The 27,495-nt window shown below is 40.8% G+C and overlaps 1 protein-coding gene across 3 annotated transcripts; it reads left to right on the forward strand.

The window, feature by feature from the left end:
* Positions 1-1,550: 1,550 nt before the first annotated feature.
* On the forward strand, positions 1,551-27,268 carry prrc2a (proline-rich coiled-coil 2A). 3 transcript variants are annotated; one of them, XM_079829969.1, is made up of 17 exons: positions 1,551-1,648; positions 11,378-11,529; positions 14,533-14,710; positions 15,105-15,201; positions 15,397-15,472; positions 17,615-17,758; positions 17,888-18,138; positions 18,260-18,342; positions 18,439-18,587; positions 18,902-19,004; positions 19,104-19,302; positions 19,449-19,541; positions 19,669-20,212; positions 20,326-20,573; positions 20,869-21,172; positions 21,255-21,477; positions 21,682-27,268. In XM_079829969.1, exons 2-17 carry the CDS (start codon positions 11,415-11,417, stop codon positions 24,722-24,724), a joined length of 5,850 nt encoding a protein of 1,949 aa, XP_079686095.1. In that variant the 5' UTR covers positions 1,551-1,648; positions 11,378-11,414; the 3' UTR covers positions 24,725-27,268. The 3 variants fall into 3 exon arrangements, with proteins under 3 accessions (XP_079686095.1, XP_079686097.1, XP_079686096.1); XM_079829970.1 differs by lacking the exon at positions 1,551-1,648 and adding an exon at positions 1,649-1,812; XM_079829971.1 differs by lacking the exon at positions 19,449-19,541.
* Positions 27,269-27,495: the final 227 nt, after the last annotated feature.

A 27,495-nucleotide genomic window follows, 5' to 3' on the forward strand; every position in this document is an offset into this window, starting at 1 on the left:
CTTGAAAGACCCGAAACACTCCGTGACCCCGGGTAACATCACTGATGATGTGTCCAGGTTGCATCAAGTTGATGTATGTTACAAGCTTCACTTTGGTGTGCATGCATTTATTAATTAAATTGACTCCTTGTATCATTTGGTTAATAGGTGTCCTTTTGGAGTCTCCAAGTGTCCTTTTTTTGGAAAGACACCTATAGTTACCTTAAAAAAAGCTTGCATAAAATACAGTTTTGCTGTGAGAATCACCCTTCAATCTGCAAATGATGACAAAATAAACACATTAAACAAGATAAATGATGTATGCTAAATTTCACAATAAGTATGTGATTAATTGCACAAAAGAGTGCGATTAATCACAATTAAACATTTTAAACTGTTAACAGCCCTAATTAAAATAGAAAACAGTCATTTAAATTGTAATGGCATTTCACAATATTACTGTTTAAACTGTATTTTTCATCAAATAAATGTAGCGTGGTGAGCAAAAGAGACTTCTTTCAAGAACATGTATCATTTTAAATTGTATATACTATATATATTTTCCTTTTAAGTTTTCTTTTTAGTGGATTTTATATAGCACTTAGCAATGGAATGTGTTTAATTACTTAATTACTGTCATTTAACATTATAGCCAAGCCTACATTAGATGAATGTTGACTTCTTAAATGATTTAGTAATATATTATACATATATACTCGATGACAAATCAAAGGTGTGTTTTGTTGTGACTAGGACGTAAGCACTGGCTTAAATAGCTTTTTGTTCAAATATTTTACCAAATGCAAAGTTTCATTACCCTTTTATTTGAGTGACACAGCAAACAAACAATTTGCTTTTATTATTGTGTTTGGTCATCATTTACATTATGCATCTTCACCTGTATTTATTACAATGCAACCACTAATCTATACTCAAGATTATACATTTAAGATACTTATTTTAATTTTTCATCATTCAAAGGTTTGGCCTCAGTAAGACTTATTTGAAAGAAATTCATACTTTTATTCAGCAAGACTGCATTAAAATGATTGAAAATGACAGTAAACACATTTACAATGCTACACAAATGTTACTGAACAATTACAATAAACAATAGCATTTTTCAAAAACATGATGATAATACCATATTCTAACTGTTGACACCTCTATAAGAACAGCAAGGTTTTGCTTCCAGTGTAGAGCAAAGTGAATCATATAATAAAAATAATTGTACTGACTAAGAAGATATCAAGTTACACCTGTCCGTGCAAGCGTTCCTCACAGGTCATTCATAGCGGACTTCTATCATTGAGAGAGAGAGAGAGAGAGAGAGAGAGAGAGAGAGAGAGAGAGAGAGAGAGAGAGAGAGAGAGAGAGAGAGAGAGAGAGAGAGAGAGAGAGAGAGAGAGAGAGAGAGAAAGAGAAAGAGAGAGGCGTGCTTTGCATAAATGTAAATTGTAGTTTAACATATATGATCTGATTGGCCAAAAGGCCTGTTCAGAACGTATTATGTTAATTTAACCCCGCCCACTATGCGCGCATCCGCCCCTCTCTGCGCTACCATCCTCAGAAGCCGTTGACGGCTCTAATAGTGACGGATCGACCCCCCGCAATATTATTTTATTTTTCCTTTTTCCTTTTTTTGTGGAATAAAGAAAAAGGAGTACAAGTAAGCCTCACTGCACACATTCGTCCTCAGCAATCCCCATCAGATCTCTTCAACTCATAATCCTGTTTTGAGCTTTTCTAAGAGCTTGTGCTAACGTTAGCTAGTACACGATTATTGCTAATAACTCCACGATACAACCTCGAGACAAGTCGGGACAAGACCAGGTTAGTAGCGGTGTCTAATGACCAATCGAGTGCATTAAATAGGTTTTATAATAGCGGTGTTTGTGGTCGTAGTGTTGTGGTCCAGCTGTCCTGCTTTTCATCGGTCGGTGTTGGCTAACGTTAGCATGCTATCAGCATAGCTTGTGTGTGTCACACATCCTGTTGGAGATGTACCACATATATCGTTTTTAAAATGATGTGGTTGTGAGGTTTTCATTTAGTTTTAGAAAGTTTTATTTTCACGTTGAGTTGGAGTATCTGTTAGTACGTCTAGGTTGAAGACGTGCATTGACTGAGACTGCATGTCAGAGAAGTGCATTGTTTTGGTTAAGAAACAAGGATCCGGTTGACCTGTTTGGTTAAACATATTAAGTCGCAATTTAAAACCGTAGAACTCGGGTTCCAGGCGAAGCCTATGTTGTTAAATCGTCACAAATACCCAATGCTAATGTGCTTGTAGCTCTGGCCTCACTTTACCGCCGCCATTTTGTTTTGTTCTCGCCATCAAATCCTTTAGTCAAACCCGCAGCATCAATTATACGGATAGTTTATTTACCTATTGTGTGTTTGTCGCTTTTTCCTATCTATCTAACCCATGTCTAGATTAATGCACATGTCTGAAGTGATATATAATCATCAAGTTATGTATATTATGAAATGTATATGTCTGCCCCCTCCTCCCAGCACGAAACATGGAGGCCGCGGTTACAAGCAGCGAGTTAACCAGTCAAAACTGACAATTCACCGGATTTATAATACTCCGGCCACCGCTTTTTATATCAGATACCGGACTTTTCGTATAGTTAGATGAACAACATAAGTGTTTTTGTGGAGAGCTGCTCTGTGCCCTCACGACCTGTTGGCAAAGCGTGTAAAATAATCTACGCAGCTCCTGTTCGCCAGCATTGCTTCATGTTGCGTAGAGATTATTTTACAGGTTTTGCCAAATGGCCATCACTGCTATTCCTAATCTGCATCTGTTGTGAAGTACAGTGCGCTGATATAAATGTTTTAAATGGAGAAGCAGAACTGTGCTTTTTACTAATGGATTGTGCTCTTTAAAATTCATGTTGGTGAGGCATTTTCTTTTTGTACAGTTATTAAGATGCTGTTTTAGTTGCAAAAATTACCACCACTATTGTAAAGTCCTACAAAATGCATATGGATTTACCCAAACATTATATGAATAATTTATGATGATATTGAGAGTGGTGGCTAATGCCAAATATTCTAGCAACTTTTATTTTGGGGAAACCTGTGTTTGTTATGGTAGTTTTTTTTAAGGGATATTAAATGATTGTATTGTGGGCTCTTAATCATTATATATCATGTTGAATGTCACACTGTAGAATAAACTCTGTAAATGGGACAGAGCTTTGGTTTCACGTGTACATTAGAGCAGGGGTTTTTCAATCTTCCAAATGCTCCGGACCCCCAAATATATTCATCCTCATGTGAGGGACCCCCATCCTAAAATTTTAAAAGGCAGTTATATATTTATACGCAAAAGATCCAATTTATACTGTGGGAAAATTCATATCATAACCGTGTCAGTAATGTTACGTTGCGTTCTATTCTCTCTAGTACTGTACTATTAAATGTATTATTTAAAGCAAAATGTCTTTATTTTCATTTATACTTTTATAAATGTTACATTTGAATTTTGTATTTTTCTTTACTTTTTTAATTAAATTAAAAAATTATTTGAATCAATGTATAATTTTAATAAAATGTTTAATTAGTTTATTATTTTTAAATATTCGTTTATTTTTTTGTATTTTTTACACTGCTTTTCTCTAAACTTTTCCACGGACACCCTAGCACTCCCTTGTGGTCCTCTGGGGTCCTCAATCCCCAGTTTTGAAACCTCTGCACTAGGGTATGTGAACAGTGCACTTTAATTTCTTCATTAGTATAGTATGCACGTCCTGTACCCACGCCATGTTTTTTCCAACTGCGTGTACACATTGCTTTTTTTTCCACTAATTTGTTTGTATACAAGGTGGCTCCACTATTTTTTCACAGTCAAAAAATAAATGGAATCCTGCTGTTGACCTGTGCAGAGACCCTTTTGGTCGGCTCATGCTGCATTGGGCAGACATGTTTAGTTTTTAATTGAACTAAATGATTTTTACTACTATCAAAAAATCAAAACGGCAGTTTGGGGTGCGGTGCCATGGTGGGCAAGTGATGTAACCGGTGTTACGGCTGAACACCGGTAACACTGACTATCGCAGCAAGCCTTTTACTTACGTTATTTATGTCAATGTATTTTTGTTAATTAGGTTATTTGTGTGGTTTTTACCTGCAAACATTGTTCTGTGTTTGACACAAGACTCTTATTATGAGTAATAACATATGGAACAAAAACATCTAGATTTATCTGTTTCAGCTGCAATTCATGACTTGTCTATTTTAAAATAATTTTGAGATTTTATGAATGTAGTTGAGTGGATGTTCTGGCTTCCAGTAAGACAGGCATGGTGTTGCTATGGATGCAACAGAGGAACAACATTTAAAATGCATCACCATGGCAACCAGTCACAACTGTCTTTTCCCAGCATTTAAAATATGTGCTAAAGTCATTAATAGCTTTTATTGAAATCAGACTTGGCAAGCAGTTGTCTCAAGTCTTTCTGTAGTGAATGAAACATAGTATAGATGAGAGAGCTAGTTTTGGTTACTGTTAGTATTGAATACTGATAGAATGTAGGGCTGTACGATAAATGGCACGCAATTTGGCGATTTAATGCGCATCTTCTCAGTGAAGCACGGCTGTGATCAGTAGTGAATGCTGCTCCATCTGCAAGTCAGAGGGTGCTCTCGTGCAAGGTACTCAAAAAGGGCTGCAGAAGTACAATAGCGCTAGGATGCACCGAAATGAAAATTCTTGGCTCAAGCCGAATAATAATAAAGCACTTGACCGAATGCGCTTTTTCTATTTCATTCCCCTTTATTTTGCCAATTTTTTCACCATTGCATACATTTTTTTTTTTACTATTTTGTCTTGCTTTTAAAATAAATTACAAAACTACAATTTAAAATTATTTAACACTGAAAATGTTTAGCATTCCAGCAGACATACAAACGAAGCACAATATAACTTAAAATTAATTGAAACAAAAAAAGTGAAATATTTTTTTTTTTATTTGGCCATCTTATCTGTGGCCTATTATGCCTACAGGTATCATAATCAAATTTTGTTTGTTTGTTCATGAGCGGTTTTGAGAGAACTCAGCACTGAATAAAAACTCTGGCGGTTTGAGCAGTGAGTGGAGTCTGACTAACTTAAAACACATTGGCCATTGCGTGCAAGAGATCAACAACTATATCACTGCTGCAGAAACACATTGTAAATTGATACATTTCACATTCTACAGACACAAATATGAACCGGAGCATTTGCCAATATATTATTACAGTATCAACTGAGGGTGCTCTTGCTTGCATTTGAGGGTGCTTATACAATTCAGCAGAACAGTGTCTGCAAACGGCCATTTCTGCGTCTTTCTCGGATACTTAAAAGCCTATACTCGGCGCAGACGAGGCGTGCGCGTTATTTTCGGCTGCCGAACATTCGGTGCATCCCTAAATAGTGCACATCATTCCAGGAAATCCCTATGAACATCATACTATTGGTGAGCTGAATACACAGAACATTGAAACGCTTTGATTAAACATGACTAAATGCTTCTTGTGTTTGGAAATATGTTTGACGTGGGTTGCTTTGTACGTTATAAGTGACTCAAACTCGCAGTGCTTTCAGATGGAGCAGCATTAAGTGAAGTGATGTGTGGCCAAGTATGGTGACCCATCCAAGTGCACACACACACCGTGAATACACACCCGGAGCAGTGGGCAGCCATATTGCTGCGGCAGTTGGGGGTTCGGTGCCTTGCTCAAGGGTCTCACCTTAGTCGTGGTATTGAGGGTGGAGGAGGGTGCTGGTTATTCACTCCCCCCACCGACAATTCCTGCTGGACCTGAGACTCGAACTACATGTTGCTTATTGGATTGACATGTGCAAATGTCCATCTTGTCTTGCATAAATAGGTTACATGCTGTGAGATATTTCTTTGTATTTGCTGCTTGAACTTAGGCACCTATACAGTGATCTGTCGTGCCACGTTAAAGAGCGTCAAAATTGATTTTTTGTTTGTTTGTTCGAATTTCGTGATGAAAAGGACAGCATTTGAAAGATGACACTTTTTTTCTTCTTATTCAAGGTAACACAACGTGGAGCTTGTTGCGATTATTGGTGGTTAATGATAGGGATTCTCCAATCAGGATTTTTGCAGCCGATACCAAGTACCGATTTCTTGTCATGGTATACCGATCCCAATTCCAATGCTTCACTGATTTGTAAGCTCTCTGATCACGGTTAACCTTTTTTCAGATAAAAAACACTATAGATGTTGCCGTTATTATATTTTTGTTACATTTTTATGGTAATAATGTAATGTAACTATTGTTTTAACAGGGTACTAAATAATCGCAAATTATTCATTATACAGTGAACATTTTAATATGTCTTGCGGTGGCGCTCATTCGCGGAAGCCTGAATTTTAGCAGAGATTCACATGCAGAAGGCTCATTGTCTCTTGACAGCAAAATGGACATATTTGCATGACTTTCTAACATTTAAAGATGGAGAATATACCTGTGAAATGTAAGTTATATGCACTGAGGAAAGCACCACATCTCAAACGCTCCGCAAGTACGTTAGGCTATCTTGTCTGTCAGCACAAGTAGCCTAACGCTATCTCTCAGAGCATCTGACAGGGCAAGCTGCTTTAAACTATGTGTGTTAACTATCTTACCAGTTATTTTAAAGCCCTTAATATAAAGCATGTCATGTTTAGGATGAATTGTATCATGCGCTTTCCCTGCATCAGCTCATTCTGCGTACTCCGCTTCAGATGCGTTCGTATCAAACTACTGTATATCGATACTTAGTTCACATGGAACCCTTTTCCACTTCGGCCTTCAAAGCTGTCGTTTGAATATTTGCTACTACCTACCCCACGCGTCATGTACGTCCTCACGCACTGACGTCATCAAATTGCAATCGGTTTGTGAGATTGGCCAAGTTTAGTGAGTACCGATCGAGTCATAAAATATGATTATCTGCCGATCGATCGAAGCATCCCTAGTTAATGGTGCTTATAGGCTTCAGTGCTGTATTCGTTGTGTATACATAAGACACGTACAGAACATTTGCGGAACGGATATGTGTAGGCCTATTGTTACACCCCTAATTACTATTTAATCAAATGTCAAGTTTTGTGACATAAGGTAAAGTGAAGGCAACCTCAACAATGGGCAGGGGGCGTTCGGTACATCATGAGAGTACCGCAGTACGTACTGTGGGTGTTGTATTGCATTTTTTCAGTTTGGTTTGAATATTGTTACACCCCTAGTTCACACCAAGAGCAATTTAATAGAGAGTTTCTTTGAGAATAGAAAAGGTCACAGTAGGGCTGTAACGATTTGACCAAAAATAAAAACCTCGATTAATTGAACATTTTACCTCGATTACGATTACTGAACGAATATTTTGCTTTTTGCCTGTTTTTTTTTTTTTGCCCTCGTAAGGTTTTTGATTAAGTTCCTGATTAGGTTTGTACTGTAAATATTTTCTACTATTAAAGGTGGATTTTTTTTTTCTAATGAGAAAAGTGCATTTCTTAGTGATTTTAAAACACTTGAAGGAAACGGTTCACTTTCAGCAGTTATTGTCTATGGGGCAGATTTCTGTTTGTTGTACATCAGAAACAGATACAGACATAGCTGGCCTACATTACATTTATTTGAATGCATTAATGAGAGAGTGATTGTGTGTGAATTACTCATACCGTCTCTATGAAGCTGTGGTTTGTACTTACTTCAAAGGTATTAAAATATGCTATAACGGTTGAGTTTCTAAGCTACTTTAGTGACTTTACTTTAGTCACAGGACAGCGTTGACACTGCGTTTCTGCGCTGCTCTCTGTCTGAGTGATCGTTTGTCACAATATATCAGGCATTAGTTCAACATAATACACATCTGATGGTCTAAACTCGAATTAATGTTCAAACTGGCAGGGCTTAAAACACATACAAATGACAAAGCTTTGTGAGGACGCAGGTGAAAGAGGTCTGCCTTCAGGGCGCGCATTGTCAGAAGCGCGACAGGGCTCTCTGTCACAGAAAAAAGCTCATGAGCACTGAACGGATACGTATTGTTGTTTTTGAATAGAGCACAATCGCTTTAAATGTTGAAACTGGCAAGCCTTTAAACGCATTTACTTGACAAACTTTATGAGCACGAAAGTGAAAGCGATCAGGCTTCGGGGCTTGCGAGCGCCGTGTGTGTGTGTGTGTCGGTGGCAGCACGTATAGGCTATAAGAATGGCGATTAACTGACCTGTATATAAACTGTGTAAAACATGCAGTTACTATAGTGATTCTGGGCATCTATAAACTAGGGGTGGGACAAAAAATCGATATGCCGATTTATCGCGATATTTCCGGCCGCGAGACGTTATCGATACTCTGGCTCCAAGTATCGATATTTTTAAAAACTGAATATTTAAATGAATGTCTACACTTTGGCTTACCGGAGTGGCAGTACCCCCAGACTTCCTGTGGTGGCGGCGTGGCGCTTCCCAGATTGCAGATGATCAGATGAACGGAACAGTGAAGAAGAAATACGAGCGCAATGGCTGGCCGACAAAAAAAAATCACAAATGCACCCGCGTCTTTTAAATCAAAAGTTTGGGTCCATTTTGGATTTTGTAGTGACGATACAAAAAAAGCTCACTAAAGACTATGTAATCGGCAAGAACTGTCTCGGAAAAATAAAATACAATGGCAACACAACCAACATCCATTTCCACCTCGTGCGCCATCAGTGAATCAGCCTACGCTGGATGACATTTGTATGGCAAAGCTACCTTTTTTGATAGAACTGCTTGTGCTTGGTTTGTTACCACAGTTATCTGCGTGCTTCCTCAGCGATGAAGTTTAACATTCGCGGCTATCTTTTCTTCAACTCCTCGGGATCCATCTTGACGACTGCAGTGCAGGCAGATCGCTCGCGCGGTTGTGATTCTCCCTGGAGAGCGCGCGTGCCGCGCGGCCACAAATAAACTGATATGGATTTGAAATTATTTTATCAACTTGAAATACAGGCATATTTTTGTAGATCTGTTCCTAAAAATATGCATATATGTTTTAGGAACACATCTACAATATACATGCGCATATATATACATGCGCATATATGCATATATATATATATATATATATATATATATATATATATATATATCTCTTACTAGGATACGTATCCGACACAGTAGGATGTTTTTCACCCGTGCAGGACTCTGACAGTGTACATGTTTAAAAGACAAGTTTATTATTGTACCGCTTGGTACTCAAATGTGACCATATTTTATTATATAAGGTTTTATACTGGGTGTTTTTGTACATTTTTAGTAATGTGTGCATTTTGCAATTTCTAAATATGAAATGTTGCTGCTATGAATAAGTTAGTGATGTGACCTTTCTTTATTATAAATCATTTAGTCACAGAAACTGTTCTCTCATGGCTGTTTGATAGCTTTATATGCACTTACTGTACTTTAATGCTATTTCAAAAAAGATGAAGTTTTAATAAATTAAATACATGATAATATGACTTTTTTGATGCTTTTTTTCCATTTACAAAATGATATCGTGATATATCGTGGGTGATTTTCTTCCAATATATCGTCTGTCACAGAATCAATGGTATCGTGATATATCGTTATCGTGGGCAAAATATCGTGATATTATCGTATCGTGTGTTGACCTGTGATTCCCACCCCTACTATAAACACAGATAACTGCTCTTGCATCTCTCTGTGTGCCTGCAGACTGCACTTGATGTGACTGACGGGGCGGAGTCACGTGAAACCCGAAATAACCGACATGGGAAAAATACGTTGGTTAGAGGTTCTGAATGTCAATGTCGATTAATCGTACAGCCCTAGGTCACAGTCACGCCACAGCAATACTGATATGACATGATTTTTCCATCTGATGAATCATAAAAACATTGACATCCAATCAGAAACCACTAGACTTGAAGAGCATTTAAAGGTAGGGTAGGCAATTTTTGGAGAGGCTAGCAATAGCAGGCTAGCTTTGAAAGCATAAGATCCCACCCTTTCAAAACACTGCAGGGCCAGGGAGCAAACAAAAGCGTCCCGTCCCGAGAGACGGCGTTAAACTACCTCATGTTTCAAAGCACATAACATTTAGGTTTGGGTACCGAAACCCGGTGCCAATATCGTGCTTTCGCGCTTTGGCTGGCCCAGAGACAGCAAATGAGACTCAGCAATCGTCAAATATCACAACTGTTCAGTGTTTTCAACCACATAATGTTTATTTTACGTTTCAGACGTTTAAATGCTCATAAGTTCTAGCAAAAAATACACAATGATGTCTATGGAAGCGGCAATTACAATCATTTCAGACCATTATAGTTTGACTATGTGTTTTATTCATATCAGATACACATTATATAGTAAGTATGTAGTTTACTCCATTCTTCTCCCAATTCAGCGGTCACTTACTTTCATGTATTTCGTGAGACGTGGATAAGTTACGTTACGTGTTGTAAATCTGACAGATCAGATTCTCTGAGGTGCAAACTAACATGGCGCCGCCCATCACGCATTATAGATCACCTTACACACATTCACTTACACATATTTGAAAATCAGAATATCAGATAGTTCATGACATAGTTAGCAAGTTTGTGAATATTTTGAATAAAAAAGAAAAAACGAAATAAACCCGATACATCTGTCATACAGCGCTATTGCTGCAGCTGCGGCATGTGAGAAGCATGACGAGTTGCCATGGAAACAATATGGCGATGTGTTCTAAAATATTTAGCCAGAGAATATGGTCATATTTCTGCAAAATAAAGCTGAACCTTGAAGCTGGTTTGTAGCATACCAAGAATACTGACTACTTTGCTGTTATTAGTACTGTAGTGTAACTGTTATTTAGTGTTAATTTAGGCCTATTGTAGTTGGGTTAGTTGGCTTAGGTTTTACTGTGAATTTGTTAAGTAAATTGTGTTTTGTATGTATTTATATATTTAAGTATAATTTAAACTTTTAATAAATTGTTCAATTTAAATAATAATAAAAAGAAATCTATAAAAAGCCATTCTTTAATGTCATCCACCTTGTTTTGTGGCTTTTATTTTGAATGTGGTGATTTGTAAAACTGAAAGTTTATAGGTGTAGGAAAGCTAACACTATGAAAGTAGGAAGTCACAAAGTCTCACGAAAACCAAAAACTTTTCTTCAAATTGTGACTGAATTACACAGAAAGCAAGTAAAGAGCGCACCATATAAAGGGGTTCTAATATTAGCCTGTTACAGAGATGTCTGTCCTACCTAGACTTGGCTATTCAGTTCGGGGTTCATTTTGATCCTGAAAACACAGTAACGCTTGAAAGAGAACACCCCTCACCTCAGCATTATGCTCTCCCTTTTCACTCTCTCTTTTGCTCTTTCTCTTTCAGTCTCAGGACTCACCATACTCAATGAGCGTACAGCGCAATGTCAGAGCGCTCTGGGCAAACGGCAAAGGGGAAGGATGGCAAAACCAAGTATGCGTCTCTCAACCTGTTTGATACCTACAAAGGAAAGAGCCTTGAAGCACAGAAGCCTGTTGGTGAGTTTGCATTGAGTAAAAGCTTTGCTGTTTAACTTCTTAACCCGCACCGGTTCGTGGACGGGGGGGTTGACGGAAGTGGGGGGGTGTGTACTTTTATTTACTTTTGTTTTATACAAAATATTCAATCAACTATCACAAACTATGCATCATTTGAAAGCTAAAACACTCAAGAATCATGTTCTGAACTTGTTTTTGCAATAAATACACCAGAGAGGAAAGGGTTAAATGAAATGCTAAAGGACCGTCCATGTAAACATTAGCATAATATCAGCGTTACTCATCTTTCATCTCCTGTCGTTCAGATCAGATCGGACGAATCCAATAAACACCCGCATACATCTCTGTGTAAGAGTCCATTCTTCAAAATGCATCCCACTTTTTAATCCAAAACAACGAAAAAATAGGGAAAAAACTAAAAATCCTCCGTTGTTTGCAAGAGAGTTTTGAGTTAGCGTGATCAATCATGTCCATTTTCAATGAAATATCGATTCTATTCCGTGTCTGGCAAACTCCCCCTGCTAGAATAGCTTCTCCCACGTGCAATGGTTCAACCCTCGTCTCTCTCCTTCAATCAGAGACTCTTCTGGGATGCATCATATAGAGGAAGTGCCTTACAGGCTTGGTGAGCTGTCAATCATTGTGCCCATGGTTTTCGTTGGATAAAGGCACTCGGTGCCCAGCCAATGCCTTTCCAACAAAGGTTTGATTGATGGACTTAGTAACCAATCAAAAGGCATTATCTTGCGCAGTTTGCGTAAGTAGGCTTTGGTGAATACTGTTTGTGCGTTGGCTGCGCGTTCTCCATGGCGCAACTGCAGTGGAGCGCGCTGTCTCTCACTGACGCTTCCCATCAGCTAAATGAGTTTTTTACACTTTGTAATCTCTGTAAATAGTTGCTTTAGTTTTTCAGTAACTGTTTATCCATTATAATTAGTAGTATATTGCAGTTTATTGCAGATTTATTTGAATGAAAAACTACTCTTTACAATAGCAAATGTTCTGAAATAAATGGCCTTTTTGAAATGACGCCTAGACTTTTCTTGACATAAAAGCTCACAGAAGCTACATTACTGAGAGAATCATCCTCATATTTGAATCATGACATGATTAGACATTCAGTTTTATATTTAAGTTATTTTCAGGCTCTTAACATTAAATTATAATATTTTTTTCCCTAAGTGAAAACAAAAAACGTGAGTCACTTACATGTATATTTACATGTATATTACTCTGTTCCCATATTACTTTGAGTTATTATGACTCTTGGGTAGCAATATTTCAAGTGTCTAGTTTAAAATAAGACCAGGTTTATGAATATAGACCATAGGGTTTAAGAGCTGCAGACATTTTCATTTGGGTATATCGTTTTCAAAGAATTCCTAAAAAATGGGGCGCTTGTTAAGAGGTTAAACTAATTAATCTGTTTGTAAATGGAGGATCTGGTGTTTAACCAAAGTCCTTTTTCAAAGTAAGTCTGTTCATTCGGCCGCCATATTTGCAACGCCTCCAGTCAGCAATTTTGGGCATCCAAGACCAAGTCCTATCTATTTGAATGGGGATATCCTCAAATCTCAAAAACTGCTTATCGAACTCGCATCTAAATAACATATTTCAAATCAGCAACAAAATCTGACATGAACTGTTCTATAAATGTTGTTTCTTATTCACAAATAGCATTTTAAAAAGCATTTTGACCAGCAGATGCATCCTAAGCGCGAGTCTCTGGTTTCTATGGGAACCAGAGCTTCTCACGGCAGCTGCAGTGACGACGCAATGACTTTACCAATCAGTGATTGGCTCTTATACTTAGAAGGCGGGACATATTCCACCATATTGTGCATTGCAGTGTCTCCCATTCATAAGTAATAGAAGTGAACCATCTTTCTATATCTGGTGTCTTTGGTTTAACTGAGGTCAACATTAAATAAAAATGGACCCACACAGACCTTTGAGTTTCTGTGTGTATATGATATGACGATTCATTCTCATCAAAAGAGATGGTGAAATGCTTAAGACTCAAAGAGCAGCTCTGGAGATGAAGTTCATGTGGATTGTCCTCGTATTCTGAAAACACCATGAACATCACACGCGCTTGAGTATGTGGTAGATGAAACTGCATTGCTTATTCACACAGAGACACTCAGATCATGAAGCCATAATATCTAGTTTTGATTTATTCATCCAAATTCTGTGACAGTCCATGTTATACTGTAAATGCCATTTTTATGACTGGATTCTGTGATTTCCGTCCATGTTTGCAGCATCATAAGTTTCCACTGTAGGACATTTCATGTGTAAGCAGGAGGTGATAAGACTGATGGAGCTCCTCTGTCTTTGCCACAACAGTGCAATACAGCTGTTGCATATTAAGACAATACAGTCCTTTAAAGTGTGCAATCTAAGATCATAATCTGCCTGGCCTTGCTGAAACAAAGTGGGGTTCATTGATTTCTAAGTTTCTTAAATCCCACTCTGCATCTCCCTAGAACTATTTAAACAGTTTCCAGTTGTGTCATCATTGTCCAGGGCAGCTTGTTGAACTGTTGAGTTTAGACCTAAACAGAGTTCTTCTTGTGATCATCGTTTTTCCTGCTTATGTTTTATTCAGTAGCCGAACTACCAACTCTAAGCAGCTGTCCCTGTTTTCACAAAAATAAATTGGGACAGATATGTTTTTCATCTTCTGAAACCACCATTGACTGCTCTGTGCATTGTTCAACCCATTTTGCATGGGGCCAAGTCTGTCGTGAGTGTTAGAGTGGGAATTTTTTTTGTGTGGCCCAAGTCAATTTCGAGTCAATCACTTGAAACAAATCCTTATAAAATAGGTTTGCTCCTTTCACTGGGCAGCCAAGCATTACTTAGCCATAATGGATGAAGGAATTTGATGTTCTTGCACATGCAGCAGTCTCTCCCGCTCAGTCAGGCTGTGTCCATCAAGATAGTGTTGGGTTTCTGTGCTTGTTTATTTACCTCCTCCTGTTCTACTTCTACTTTCAGTTGCCCCTCGTCATGGCTTACAGTCTCTTGGTAAAGTTGCCTCTGCTCGGCGCATGCCCCCCCCTGCCAACTTGCCTAGTTTGAAGGCAGAAAACAAAGGTAACGACCCCAACGTCACGCTCGTTCCCAAAGACGGCACAGGATGGGCAAGCAAGCAGGAACAAGCAGACCCAAAGAGGTGAGGGATGTTCACCTTTTTGAAGGAGCTAAGTTGCCTCATGATGTTGTTTGTGTAATTCAATACAGAATAACAATAAAACCCCTAGCAGATCCATCGCCATCAATATAACAGTCTGTACTTTGAAAAAGTGCTCAACAATGCAACAATTAACTGACAATGTGCTCAAATGGTACATTATTTTCACTATGGACCACCTAGATTGTTAAATCTAGATTAGATAAATCAGATTTGTAGAGAGAAATCACATCATGTCAGGTTTTGATTGGACTGTTAAAACATTATTATCTTTAGAGACCTTCCACCCTATGCTTTTTGTAAATACAGTCTGATTGGGTACATGTCCATGCCTGCCATCTAATGGCTGTTGTTTTGGTTCTGATCTTTCCTGTAGTACCGATGTATTGTCAACAGTGCAGCCGGAGTTGCAGCAGCCTGTGGTCTCACAGACGTCTGTGCCGAGCGCGCCGAGAACACCTCCAGCTCAAGAGGTGCCATCACCAATATTATGCATGTTATTCATCATCTAAAGTTTGAGTTATTAAGTCTGTATGTTACAGCTTTAGTTGTTGTTTGACAAGACACCACATCTTTAAATCAATACACTTTTTTTGGCATAAATGTGTTTTTTGTGTTTGTTACTCTGGGACGTTGTTTAGTTCTTGACACTTTTGTATATCTCTTAGGCCCCGACTCAAGCTCCAGCCGTAGGACCAAGGTCCTGGGCTCCGGCCAGTGTTACACATGGAGTACAAGGAGATGGTAAGATACAGTGCCAGGAACATGCATGTAGATAACAACATGGAGTACATTGAGTACAGTGTTTAAAAAATGCTACAAAAATTATGAGCTTAACAATTACCTATATTGAAACTTTTAAAATATTGTTTTAATTATCTTGTTTGAAATTAAGGTTTTTGTTTTCCTCTTTAAAGGGGTGGTAAAACACATTCTTTTGAAGGCTTGACTGTGTTTGTGGGGTGCACTGTAACATGTGTTCATGCTTCGTTTAAAAAAAAAATTGCCTTATTTGTCATATATTTGACCTTTATTCTACACTGCTCTGTCCCTCCTTGTAAAACGGTCTGATGCTTTCCGGGTTGTATGAAGCCAGTCCCTCAAAAATACGCGATGGGCTCTGATTGGTTAGCTGGCCCAGTGTGTTGTGATTCGCTAAACGCCTAGTGCACGTATGTCGGAAACGTCACGCCCCTTACCTTTATCGGAGGCTGTGCTTTGGTCAGTGTTAGAAACAACGGCGTCAATAAAACCATACCAATCTGAGCCCGAATCAGACCCAGAACATTTGAGTGAAGATGATCGAGCAGAACCTGTTCAGTCCTCGAGAGTAAAGACTGCGGATCTATAATGATCGCTACTGAATGGCACTTTAACTTTTGTATTTTTAGAACGATTATAGCCAAATATCTGTCGCAAGAACTAACCCAAAACAAACACTAAGCACTGGCTTAAACTAGTAAGTTAGCCAAATCACACACAGAACCATGTTTAGCATGCCTGTAGATAAACAATACATAAAAGCTCTAATCAAAGAATCATTTACACTAATGCCAGGTTCGCTGTTGAGATTTTAACGTTAGTGTTTGTAACGATAGGTATTCGTCGGATAACGTTAAGTATGAATGAGCATTTAACAGACTGGTTTGCAGAACAGCGTTGTCATCTGTTTACGTCCTTGCTACAACCTATTACAGGAAAACACATCGATGAAAAATAAATCAGACTTACAGGTTGTGGCCCGTGAACAGCTTCTGTTTGTAAATCCAGCTTTCAGGACAAGCCGTTGTGCATATCCTGTATTGAACTCGCGAAGTTTGTGGAAGTTTGTGTTGTCCTCCGTGAAATGTGCAGCGCGCGCGTCATGCATCCACGCACCGGCAGTGTTTTTTTCACGCAGCTGACGTTGTGCAAATCTGGCATTGAAATCGCGAAGACGGTGGATGTTCTCCTCCGTGGAAAGTAAATGAGCCCTGCGCGTGCCTGATTCCCCGCTGACTCAAACACACGTGCATATAACATGTTTTATTTTAAACGCTCTGCAACGCACCCCCGTCCCTATGAAGGCTGAACAGAGCAAGTACCCCAGACCTGCAATCCGGATGAAAATAACAGCGTTTCCTTGGCATCGCGGCAACAACACTCCAGCCTACTATACCACAACAGCGCCGCGATACAAAATGGCCTCACCCCCCCTTATTTCATATTCCCCGGAGGAGGGGTTTATGTAAATATTGGGCCTGGTGATGTCAGCAAAACCTGGGTGAATGTGTAGTAGTCCCTAGCGGCCGTTTGCTGTAGTCCTTAGAAACTGATTTCTTTAAAAGCAAATATCTCCCTTTGCTTTAAACTTTGAACGTTGTAACTTTGCAGATGTTGTTTATGCTCAAGCAGCAACATTACACGTTAGCTAAAGTTAGAATAGTGAAATCGTGGTTTACCACCCCTTTAAAAAAAAATAAAAATTAAGCAGTTTATCACAAAATCGATGAGATTATGAGGTTAACAATGAGGATATATAAATTAGGGTGATGTCAAAATTGATATCGAACATTGGTTGAATTACACAAATTACAATTAATAACTAAAAACATATTAACACTAGCTATGTTTCCATCCAAAGTTGCGAATTTAACTTGTGCACAAAAATGGAATATAGCATATTGCAAATAAAGCACTGTTTTTCCATCCAAAAAAAATGGAAGTTGCTGCATTAGGAGAAGCCACTGTATATAATAATTTTGTATATAATAATTAATATTAATATAATATAAATTAATGTAAGGAATTTTAAGAAATGTAAAGTTATAATTGTTGAAGGCCAAAATGTCAGTGGACCCTTGCTGTAAAATGTAATCTTTGTTTAAAACATTGCTCTCTTCACAGGTGGAAAGGGATCAAGCCAACAGTCGCCATTCTCTCGCGAGGAATTTCCCACCCTGCAGGCGGCTGGAGACCAGGACAGAGCTGGCAAAGAACAGGCCACTGCAGATCAGTGGTATGGGCCAGGACCAAGCCTCCGCCCCCAGAGTAAGCATGAGTGCCCCGTCCTCTTTTCAGTTACTGTTGTGGTGATTTGTCTTGGAGCATGTGGTATTCATATTATATCTGTTATCTTCAGAAGACTCTCAATAAACAATTAATTTCTTTCTGTATTAGACGTAACGAGTTGGCGGGATGGTGGGGGCCGGGCATTGGCACCCACCCTGGCTGGGGAGGCAGTTGCGGAGGGCGGTGCTGGGGGAAACATGGTGATGGAGGGTGCTGCTGGGGCCCCTCCCATCTCACAGCAAAATGCATCCTCTCATGGGCCGCCTAGAACTTCCTCAACCAGCAACCCCGCACTTTCCCTCCCCCAGCCACCTATTGGCCCGCAGTTCCAGGCTTACAGAGGGATCATGCCTCCCTTCGTAAGTTTGACCATTTTCATCTAGGCTCATCTCAAGAGAATGGCAAAGTGTCTAAAATTGTGAACGATTTATATGTTTAGTGCATTCTTAGACTTTGCTCTGTCTGCATCTTTATCTCTAGATGTATCCACCATACCTGCCCTTTCCACCGCCCTATGGTCCACAGGGACCTTACAGGTACCCAAACCCAAATGAGGCCCCTAGGTAAGTTTATTTGCTCTAATCTGAGTAGAAATACTACTAATATTTATTTCCATTCTTCTAGTTGACTTACTTAACCTTCTTCTTACTTCTTGCCAGGTTTTCTCGTTCCCAGGGTGGAGTAGGGCCTGATGGGCGGCCACCTGGAGGCCCCCGCGGTGAAGTGGTAAAACGCCCATCCATCCTCAAACAGGATGACCTGAAGGAGCTGGATGAGCTGGACCATGATGGAGATGAGGGCTGGGCTGGTAAGAGGAAAGCTTTCAGTTCATCTGTGTAGTAGGCCATAACAGCTAATACTGTATGAGATTGAATGTAACAGAAAATTATTTTGACTTAATACATTTATATAATACATAATTGGGTAACTTTATTATGAAACGGGTAACTTGCATACAAGGAGACAGTGTTTTAAAAAATTTTTTTTATGAATGACAGTTACAGAATATTTGGGAACAAAAATATAAAGTTAAACAGCAATTTGCCTTTTCAGTATTGTTTTAAATGTACAACATATACTACAGTGTAATAACCTTTTCTTGATGATTTGCTTTGTTCTCAGGAGCACAGGAGGAAATTGATTACTCCGCAAAGTTGAAGTTCAGCGATGATGAAGGAGAGGATGATGGGGATGAAGAACGGACTGAAAACAAAAATGGAACACGGTAAACATTATCGAAATGTTTTCTTACTGGTTGTTTAGTTTAACTGTTCTTTTCATTCACTGAAGTTCTTTTTGCATACTTTATATTCTGCTGTAACAGGGAGTCAAGGGAGCAGCAGAGATCCCAAGATGGACCTGCACTTGTTTCACGCACCCGAGCATCTGACAGTGGAGGGGATTCGCGCCGCACCCCTCCTTCCAGTGCTGAAGATGGCTCCGTATCCCCCTCGAGCAAGCCTGGCTGGGCTGATGAGCCTGGAAGCAGCTGGAGCAGCCAAGCAAATGCAGGATCTTATCAGGTACAAAACTCATATCCCCATACAGGTGCAAGCCTTCAGTTGTACCATTGGCATATGCCAAATAATGTGCAGTCACTGTGAGGACAGGAACATACTTGTGGTGTTTCCTGGATGACTCGCTGATTGATGCATGTACCCCTATGCAGGGGCGTAGGCCTGGACTAGGTGGCCAAAGGGAGCAGCCCTCCCCCCCACTAGGTCCACTTCTTGGACAAGGGCCCCACTCCTACTGCCAACAGGTACATGGGGAAAGAGTCCGAAAAATAGGACGGAAGCGACATCAAGCACTAACAAAAGCATGTTGGTGTTAATGACAATGGTGGTTACATTCGTAACTTTAATTACTAACCCACCTATTGTCAACAGGACCGGCCTTCTAACCAGTCGCCCATCTCCGGCCCCATCTTGGCCCCCCAGAAGCCCAGCGGTACCCAGGCACAGGTGCAGGCTGGGGCGATGCCTGGTGGGTCAACCCCTCCTCCCTCCAACGCCCTGCACCCCCAGCAACAGGGTGAGGATGAGGATGAGACATGGCGGCAACGAAGGAAGCAGTCGTCAACAGAGATCTCTGCTGCAGTAGAGCGGGCCCGTCGTCGGCGTGAAGAGGAGGAACGGAGGATGCAAGAGGAGCGCCGTGCTGCCTGTGCAGAGAAGCTCAAAAGACTTGATGAAAAACAGCAGCAGCAACAGACTATGAAACCCAGCAGCCCCAGTGACGCTCCATCTAACAGTCCTAGTCCTTCCTTGTCTGCGCCTGCCTCGTCTCCTAATGTCAGTCAGCCACCGTCACCATGTATGGACACTGAAGAACCTCCTCTATCATCCGCTCAGGGAAGCGGTTCAACATTGGGGCTGAATATTAATAACAGACAGAGGGCTGGCAGCAACAGCAGCCATGACTCCAACACTGGTTAGTTTTCAATAAATAGTCAGTTTCATGTGGTGGTCTTTTCTTGATGAGTGTTTGTAATAGAAGATGAGCCAACCATTTCAGTGTGCGTTTATGATTTCTTCTTCATTCAGAGTCCCAGCCGGCTCTGCTGCCTCAAACCACCCAGCATCCACAATCCCTGGATGTCCCAGTGCCTGGTGATGCCAAGGAGGAACATGTGGTGGGCGCGCCACACATCCGTGGCACGAGAGGTGGAGATGACTCTGTGAAGTTGGTTGAAAGTGTTGGTGGAACAGGACGGCAGGGAAGTGGTCCACCTGGGCAGGGCTTTTCCAAGTATCAAAAATCGCTTCCTCCTCGTTTTCAGAGGCAACAACAGGTTTGTTTTGTCCTGCATGTTTTCTCTAAATATGGAAAAAGTCATATCCATTATATGCAATGTTTATAATGGCAATGACTCTCACAGTTGTTTCAGTGTTTCAGTTAATGCATTATTAAACACTTGCCAGAAACTGCTTGACCTGTTTTAATCTCCATCAGATATCACTCCCTATTTTCATAGTTCATAGTACCCAAGGATAAAAAAAAAGTTTCTTTATACTCACGGACTGAGATTTACAGCTTGACAAACATAAAAATGTTCAGTAAAAAAGTGACATATAATTTGTGGGCAGGAACAACTTCTCAAACAGCAGCAGCAGTGGCAGCAGCAGCAGCAGCAGCAGCAGCAACATAACCAGGTTGCCCAAAATCAGCTCCAGTCCCAGCCTCAGAATCAGCAGTGCCCCTCTCCAGGTACCACACCACAGTCTGGGCCTAAACAGCCAACCATTTACCCCCCTGGCTCAATGGGACGCCCTCCACCTCTGCCTATGAACTTTGATCCCCGCTGGATGATGATGCCCTACATGGACCCCCGAATGATGCAGGGACGTCCCCCACCCATGGACTACTACCCTCCCAGCATGCATCCTTCTGGTTAGTAAAAAACCTATATAAATTTTCAAATATTATACAGATGTCTCTTTGTCCAGAGATGATAGGGGCTTTTGTGTTTCAGGGTTAATAAGTCGAGAACGTTCTGATTCAGGTGGCTCTGGGTCAGATCCGTTTGATAGACAGCAGCATAGTGGACCCCCTCATCCTCATCGTGGCACACCTCCCATGGATCCCAAACTGGCTTGGGGACCAGATGTTTTTCAAGGGGGTACTGAGGGTCGAGGTTTAACCTCCCCCTTACGGCAGAAAGCTGTCGAGGAAGAGGAGGCTGGCAAAGGTCAAAGGTAACAAAGCTATTTCAAACATTTTTATAATATAAAAAAATAAATAAAGTAATTGCATTAAACTAACCAGCTTGACTTAAAATTCTTTATTCCTGAATTTTAATGTTGAATATATTTGTAAACTGTATCTTTATAGTATGTTTTAAGACTTTTCTTTACTTATTTTATAAGCACAAAATGTTTTTCTTTTCTGAATGTTTCTAGAAGTGACACTCCTCCAGTGCGTATGCGAGAGGGAGGTACAGCTCCCATTCAGCCTCCTGGTGTGGCTCCCAGCTCTCCGTCTAGCTCATCCAACCAAACCCCGCCACCTCTGGGGATTCAAGTTGGGGGTCAGGGTGCTAGCCACCATACCCATCATCAGCCCTTCATGGGTGGGCGAGGAGGTTACAGTAGCTACCCTGACAGTGGATCTAGAATGGGTCCCCACCTGCAGCAAAGGGCCAGCAGTGGAGGGACACTGCATGGTTTCCAGGAGAGTAGTCAACAGAACCAAATCTGGGGGACTCCTCATCCCCATTATGACCGTAATGGCCGTTCTGATCACTCGACCTTGGAGGCCAATTCACATCTCCAACACCATGGTCCTCCCACTCACCCTCCTCATTTCACTCTTCATCCTCATAAGCAAGAGAATGGCAGGGAGCGAGAAAAAGGGGGGGAGCCAAAAAAGAGTGACCCTTCACCTCCACTCCATCAGCCGTCCCTCTCCTCTTCCTGTTCATCGTCGTCATCATCTTCCTCAGCTAGAGAAGATGGCAGTGGAAAACAGTCCTTACATAATCAAGTCACACCACAGCATGAGCATGACACTGGATCCACTCATGCTTCAGGAAGGAAACAAGAGAAGATGGGAAATGTGCATAATCAGCCCCCACAGCATTCTGTGCAGCAGCATCACCCTAAAGCCAATCCTCGCAGTCGGGAGCACAAAACTGAGACGCACTGGGGCCCGAGGCCTGGTAGCAGTAGCATGAGTGGGGGCTCCACCCATAACAGAAAAGCAGGCTCTGGAATGAGTGGAAATACTGAAGAACACGCAAATCAAGGGACTGAGAACAAATGCTTTATTCAATCAGATGGCATCACGGTCAAGCGGGCAGGTCCTATTAAGAGACCAGTGCTTAAAGAGATGAAAAGAGAGGGTGGTGAAGGAGGAGGAGAAAAGACCACTGGAGGCTCTGGTAAGGATAAAGAACTAGATGCTAGCCAGACCACAACCAAACAAGAACCAGCATCTGGGGCTCAAGCCTCCTCAGCACCCAGTGGGAAAGATGATGCAGTGTCATCAAATAAACCCAGAACTGGTGGAAAGGAGCGAGGCAACACTGGGGGTACAGGGAAAGGATCCAAAAACGGAGAAGGCTCCATCCAGAATTCTGGCTATTCAGCTCCTCAGTCCAGGAGGGAACGAGAGCTTTCTTCTGAAAGAGGAGGCACAACTTACCATGCATCCTCATCCAGAGGTAGCCGATCCAACCGTGGCCGAGGAGAATTCTTTGGCCGAGGCAGAGGCTACAGGGGCACTTACACTGGCAGTGCAGGTGGAGGCAGTCGTGGGAAAGCAGGTGGCAGGAGCAGCAAGGACTATAGGTCAGCAGCAAACAGTGGCTACCACCATGCACCTTCTAATCAAGAATACAAGCGAGAGGCATCATCTGGCAGTGGTAGGCATGGACATGGGGGTTCTCAGCCAAATCCAGGACGTGCTAGGAACCGAAGTGAGACTCGAAGTGAAGGCTCTGAATATGAAGAGGTGCCAAAGAGGAGGAGACAACGGGGATCTGAAACAGGCAGCGAGAGTGCTGGTAGTGACCTTGCTCCCTCTGACAAGGAAGACCGCAAGCTGAACACCAAGACCGGAGGAGAGAACCCTACTACAGGCCCTTCATCTTCTTCAGCTCCAAACAGAAACTCCCAGACAAGAGTGTTCACTCCAAGAGGAGTGCCATCAAGACGTGGCAGAGGTGGAGGTGGTGCTGGAGGGGGTCTCCATAGAAGTGGAGGCACTGCTGGAGTGTCTGGTGGACATAGATCTGGACCTGGCTCTGCTTCTCATGGCTGGTCTGCAAAATCTGCAACTGTACGAAAGCAACAGACGTCCTCACATCCATCCCCTCCTAAAGATTCAGGCCGTGGAATGAATGGTGACAAGAAGAAAGCTGCAGACCTGAATCAATCTCAGAGTCAAAATGCAAATCCCTCCGCTCCTAATCCCTCTGTGCCTATAGCTATCCAACAGGGGTCCACTGAGAATGGAAGTGTTGGAGCCCCTCTGCCCTCAAGCAATGTTCCTCCAAATTCCACTGGTGCTCCTACCCAGACTCTTCCTCTGTCTACCCCTGATGGACGAAGTTTCCCTAACAGGGGATTTGAGCGGCCCCCTCGTCGTAGGCGCCATGGACGATCCCAGCATCAGCAGGACAAGCCTCCCAGATTCCGCAGACTTAAGCAGGAGCGAGAGAATGCAGCCCGTATAAATGGAAGCAGTGGAATTGAAGTCATAGCTGGACAACAGCATCACGCTGCTTCGCCATTGCAAAATTCACTGCAAGAAACCAACAGCACTCCCAATGCCTCTGCCCCAGCTGTTGCAAATGCAAACCACAGTGTGTCCGCAACATCTAACAATAATAATAATAGCAGCAACCTTGGGGGTGGAAATCAAAATTTCAATAGTCACCACCACCATCACTACCAGGGCAACTCCCAGTCACACCCTCAGCACCATCACAACCATAACCCAGCTGGGGGTGCCAAATCTCCTGACGTCTCTAACCAGAACTCTGACCAAGCCAATGAGGAATGGGAAACCGCCTCAGAAAGCAGTGATTTCACAGAGTTTCGAGAAAGAGAGGGTGGAGGTAAATCTTATTCTTCGCATCATCATCATCACCACCACCATCACCATCCATCAGGAAGAGGTGGTGGTGGTGGTGGTGGTGGTGGAGGAGGAGGAGGAGGCGGCGGCGGTGGTGGTGGTGGTGGTGGTGAGAGAGAGATGACGGCTAAAGAATTGGCCACCAGCAAGAGAAGCTTCTCCAGTCAGCGCCCTGGAATGGAGAGGCAGAACAGAAGGGTGAATGCCGGTGGTGGTGGTGGTGGTGGAGGAGGAGGAGGAGGAGGAGGAGGAAGAGGCCCCAGGGGTCCGCCTGGCGCTGGTGGGGCAGTGGGTGGAGCTGGTGCTGGCGGGGGCAATCGTGGTGAGAGGCGTGGAAACTGGCCCTCTCCTAAGAACAGGAAGTGATGCTTTGTTTTTTTGTGTGTTTTTTTTTGGAAATGTTTCAAATGCATCCCCCTCTCTTTGGCCACTCTTTTCTGTAAAACCTCTTCCCCCTTAACATGTTAACACTTTATTATTGTAAAGGATTAGTTACCAAGACCATGTACACTTTCTAGATCTTTTGGTTTATAGCTTTTTGTCCCTTAATTGGAAATTCACACTCTGTGTCCGTTCACACTCCCACAGATCCTAAACTACTCTTGAGATTTTACTTAATACACCCCATTTTAATGGAAGTATTTCCTGACTGAAAATGCATTCAACCACATGACCCATTTATGTTTGCATATACAAGCACAATATTACATCAACCTGATAAAAATGTGCTTAGTTTATGAATGCTGGGCACGTTTCATATATTTATGTAAGAACTGTGGCTTGAATTATATATGGAAGGCTAAGGTTGATATTATGTACTTGTGTATTCACATCACATGTTGGATTTTGGAAGTTGCTCTTTTAATGAGAACAAATGTATCATAGATTTGTTTTGTTTTTTTCCCCTTATTGTGTTTTGAATGTTAATTTTCCATTTCAACCTCTCTTTAAAGTTGAGGATATATCTTTTTCTTCTGCAAAGCAGGTCATTAAAATGTATTTTTAAATAGAATCCCCTTCATTTTTCGTTCAATCTTGCATACTTCTGTGCTTGCCCCACTAAGTATTAAAATTTTTTTCCCTTTTTTTGGAACATCACTGTCATGCCCACTTTTTCAGAACTACATGGTGTATTTTTCCTTATGTTAAAGTTATAGGTCTTCTCTGCTCATTGCTTTGGGTTTTCAAATAGTTTCATTAGTGGTTTTGGCCTCGGCATGGAATTGTAGTCTATTAGTGCACATTATACATGTTTATATTGTTGGACAGTGATCTTAAATGAAGGTCCTTCAAAAGTTTCTCTTCATGGATCACATTGTTTTAAGGCCGTTTCTGTTATGAGCAAATCAAATGACTCTTAGCCTTAGTGTCAGATCCTCATTTCTGAGAACATAAGTTACAGATTTTCTTTTGTCTTTCACTTATATTAAGCCAGTAAACTCCAAAACTCCTTTAGATTAAAGATTGTTTATTGTTTTTTTTTTTTCTCCAAATGATTAGCTGTATATTGGGCATCTTATTTGACTAGGTGTCATACTGCAGTTCCAAGTTATTGAACATGAAAAGTATTGTGCTATTGTTATATTCACTTACCAGTTCTTGGGCGTTTACAGAATCGCTCTTTGACCACCCTCTGCATTGTAAATTCCCTCAGGTTTTTTTCCCCTCCCCCATTTTTTTTTTTTTTAAAGAAAAGAAACTTAAACAAGCTCTTCCTCCTGTGTGTATTCCCAAAGTCCCTCAAAACATGTATCAGAACATGAGCAAATGTCTTGCTCACATCCTCGGACTGATCTTCAATATACCAGTCATCTCATTGAGAGACAAGTCAATGCCAAGGAGTCTGTGGCCCTTTTTTGAGTAGTGTTACAAAAAAACAAGACATTGGTTCAATGTGCAATATGCCTGACGTCAAACAAAACCTACCCATCCAGGGAGCCTGAGCCCAGGTTAACAAGAAACCACAAATGCTTGACGTCTAAAAAGAAACGGATCAAAGCATTGTTCCCTCCTCATTTTGACCAGCATCTGTATCCTAATGGTGTAAGTTGGGGTTTGTTTGTTTTCTGGGAATGCCTTGGTCTAATGAATAGCTTTGAAATAATATGTAGGGCTTTTGAATGAAATGTATGTGTGAGTAGGGCATTTACAAAGTATGTGTGAATTTATATCTGATCTCTACATGTAATGTACTTTTTTTTTTGTTGAGGATAGAACACTTTGTGAAAGGCGAACATGTGTCCCAATTGCCCACTTTTTCTGACACTATTAGGATGTTTATTTTATCTAGGATATTTTCATTATATACATTCAAGTGTGTGTATATGTTAATCCAAATGAAGTGCAGTGAAAAAAAGTTAAATCACTATATATATATAAATATATATATATATATATTTTTTTTTTCCTGTCTACTAAGGAAAATAACTAAAATGGGTTTATTTTACTTTACTTGCAGACGTTTTACCAAGCATGGTGTAATCCTCCGATACAGCTTGGTCGGTCTATTCTTTTGGAAGCCGTTCTCATAGGCTTTCAGTGCTGTTTATCATCCCTCTTAAACTTAATCCATTGATGTGGTCACATTATATGTACCAATATTTGAATAAATATGAATAGAAATGTGTATTCCTTGAAATACTCAGAGATTGTATTATACTTCTAACTATACCAAGGTACCTGAAGTTGTTGCTGCTGTCCTAGCATCTATGGCTTATTATTGGAACCTTGATATACACACATGTATGTATATTGGTATGCATCTGAGTTTGTCTGCCCCAACTTACATTCCCACACACAGTTGTTGCCATTTTTAAGTTCAAGGGAGCAATGTACAAGCAGAGAAGTGTCTTATTATAATAAAAAGTATACAGAGAAAAAGTTAAATAAAAATCTTTTGTTTTAATGGAAGATCTGTGGTTTGACTTCATTTCACCAACATCGTGTCATTAAGAGTTTTCTAAAAGGGAACGATATATATATATATATATATATATATATATATATATATATATATATATATATATATATATATATATTATATGTGTGTATATATATATGTGTGTGTGTGTGTGTATACATATCTATGTTTACACTTAAAAAAGAACACGTTTTTATTGAGAACAACTATTACTACT

This window comes from Gobio gobio (genome assembly GCF_949357685.1).
Source record: "Gobio gobio genome assembly, chromosome: 11".
Classification (NCBI taxonomy): Eukaryota; Metazoa; Chordata; class Actinopteri; order Cypriniformes; family Gobionidae; genus Gobio; species Gobio gobio.

Coding starts and splice junctions, on each gene's coding strand:
- prrc2a (XM_079829969.1), top strand. CDS start 11,415: ATGTCAGAGCGCTCTGGGCAAACGGCAAAGGGGAAGGATGGCAAAACC. Junction 18,139..18,259: donor GAGGGATCATGCCTCCCTTC/GTAAGTTTGACC, acceptor CTTTATCTCTAG/ATGTATCCACCATACCTGCC. Junction 19,005..19,103: donor GAAAACAAAAATGGAACACG/GTAAACATTATC, acceptor CTGCTGTAACAG/GGAGTCAAGGGAGCAGCAGA.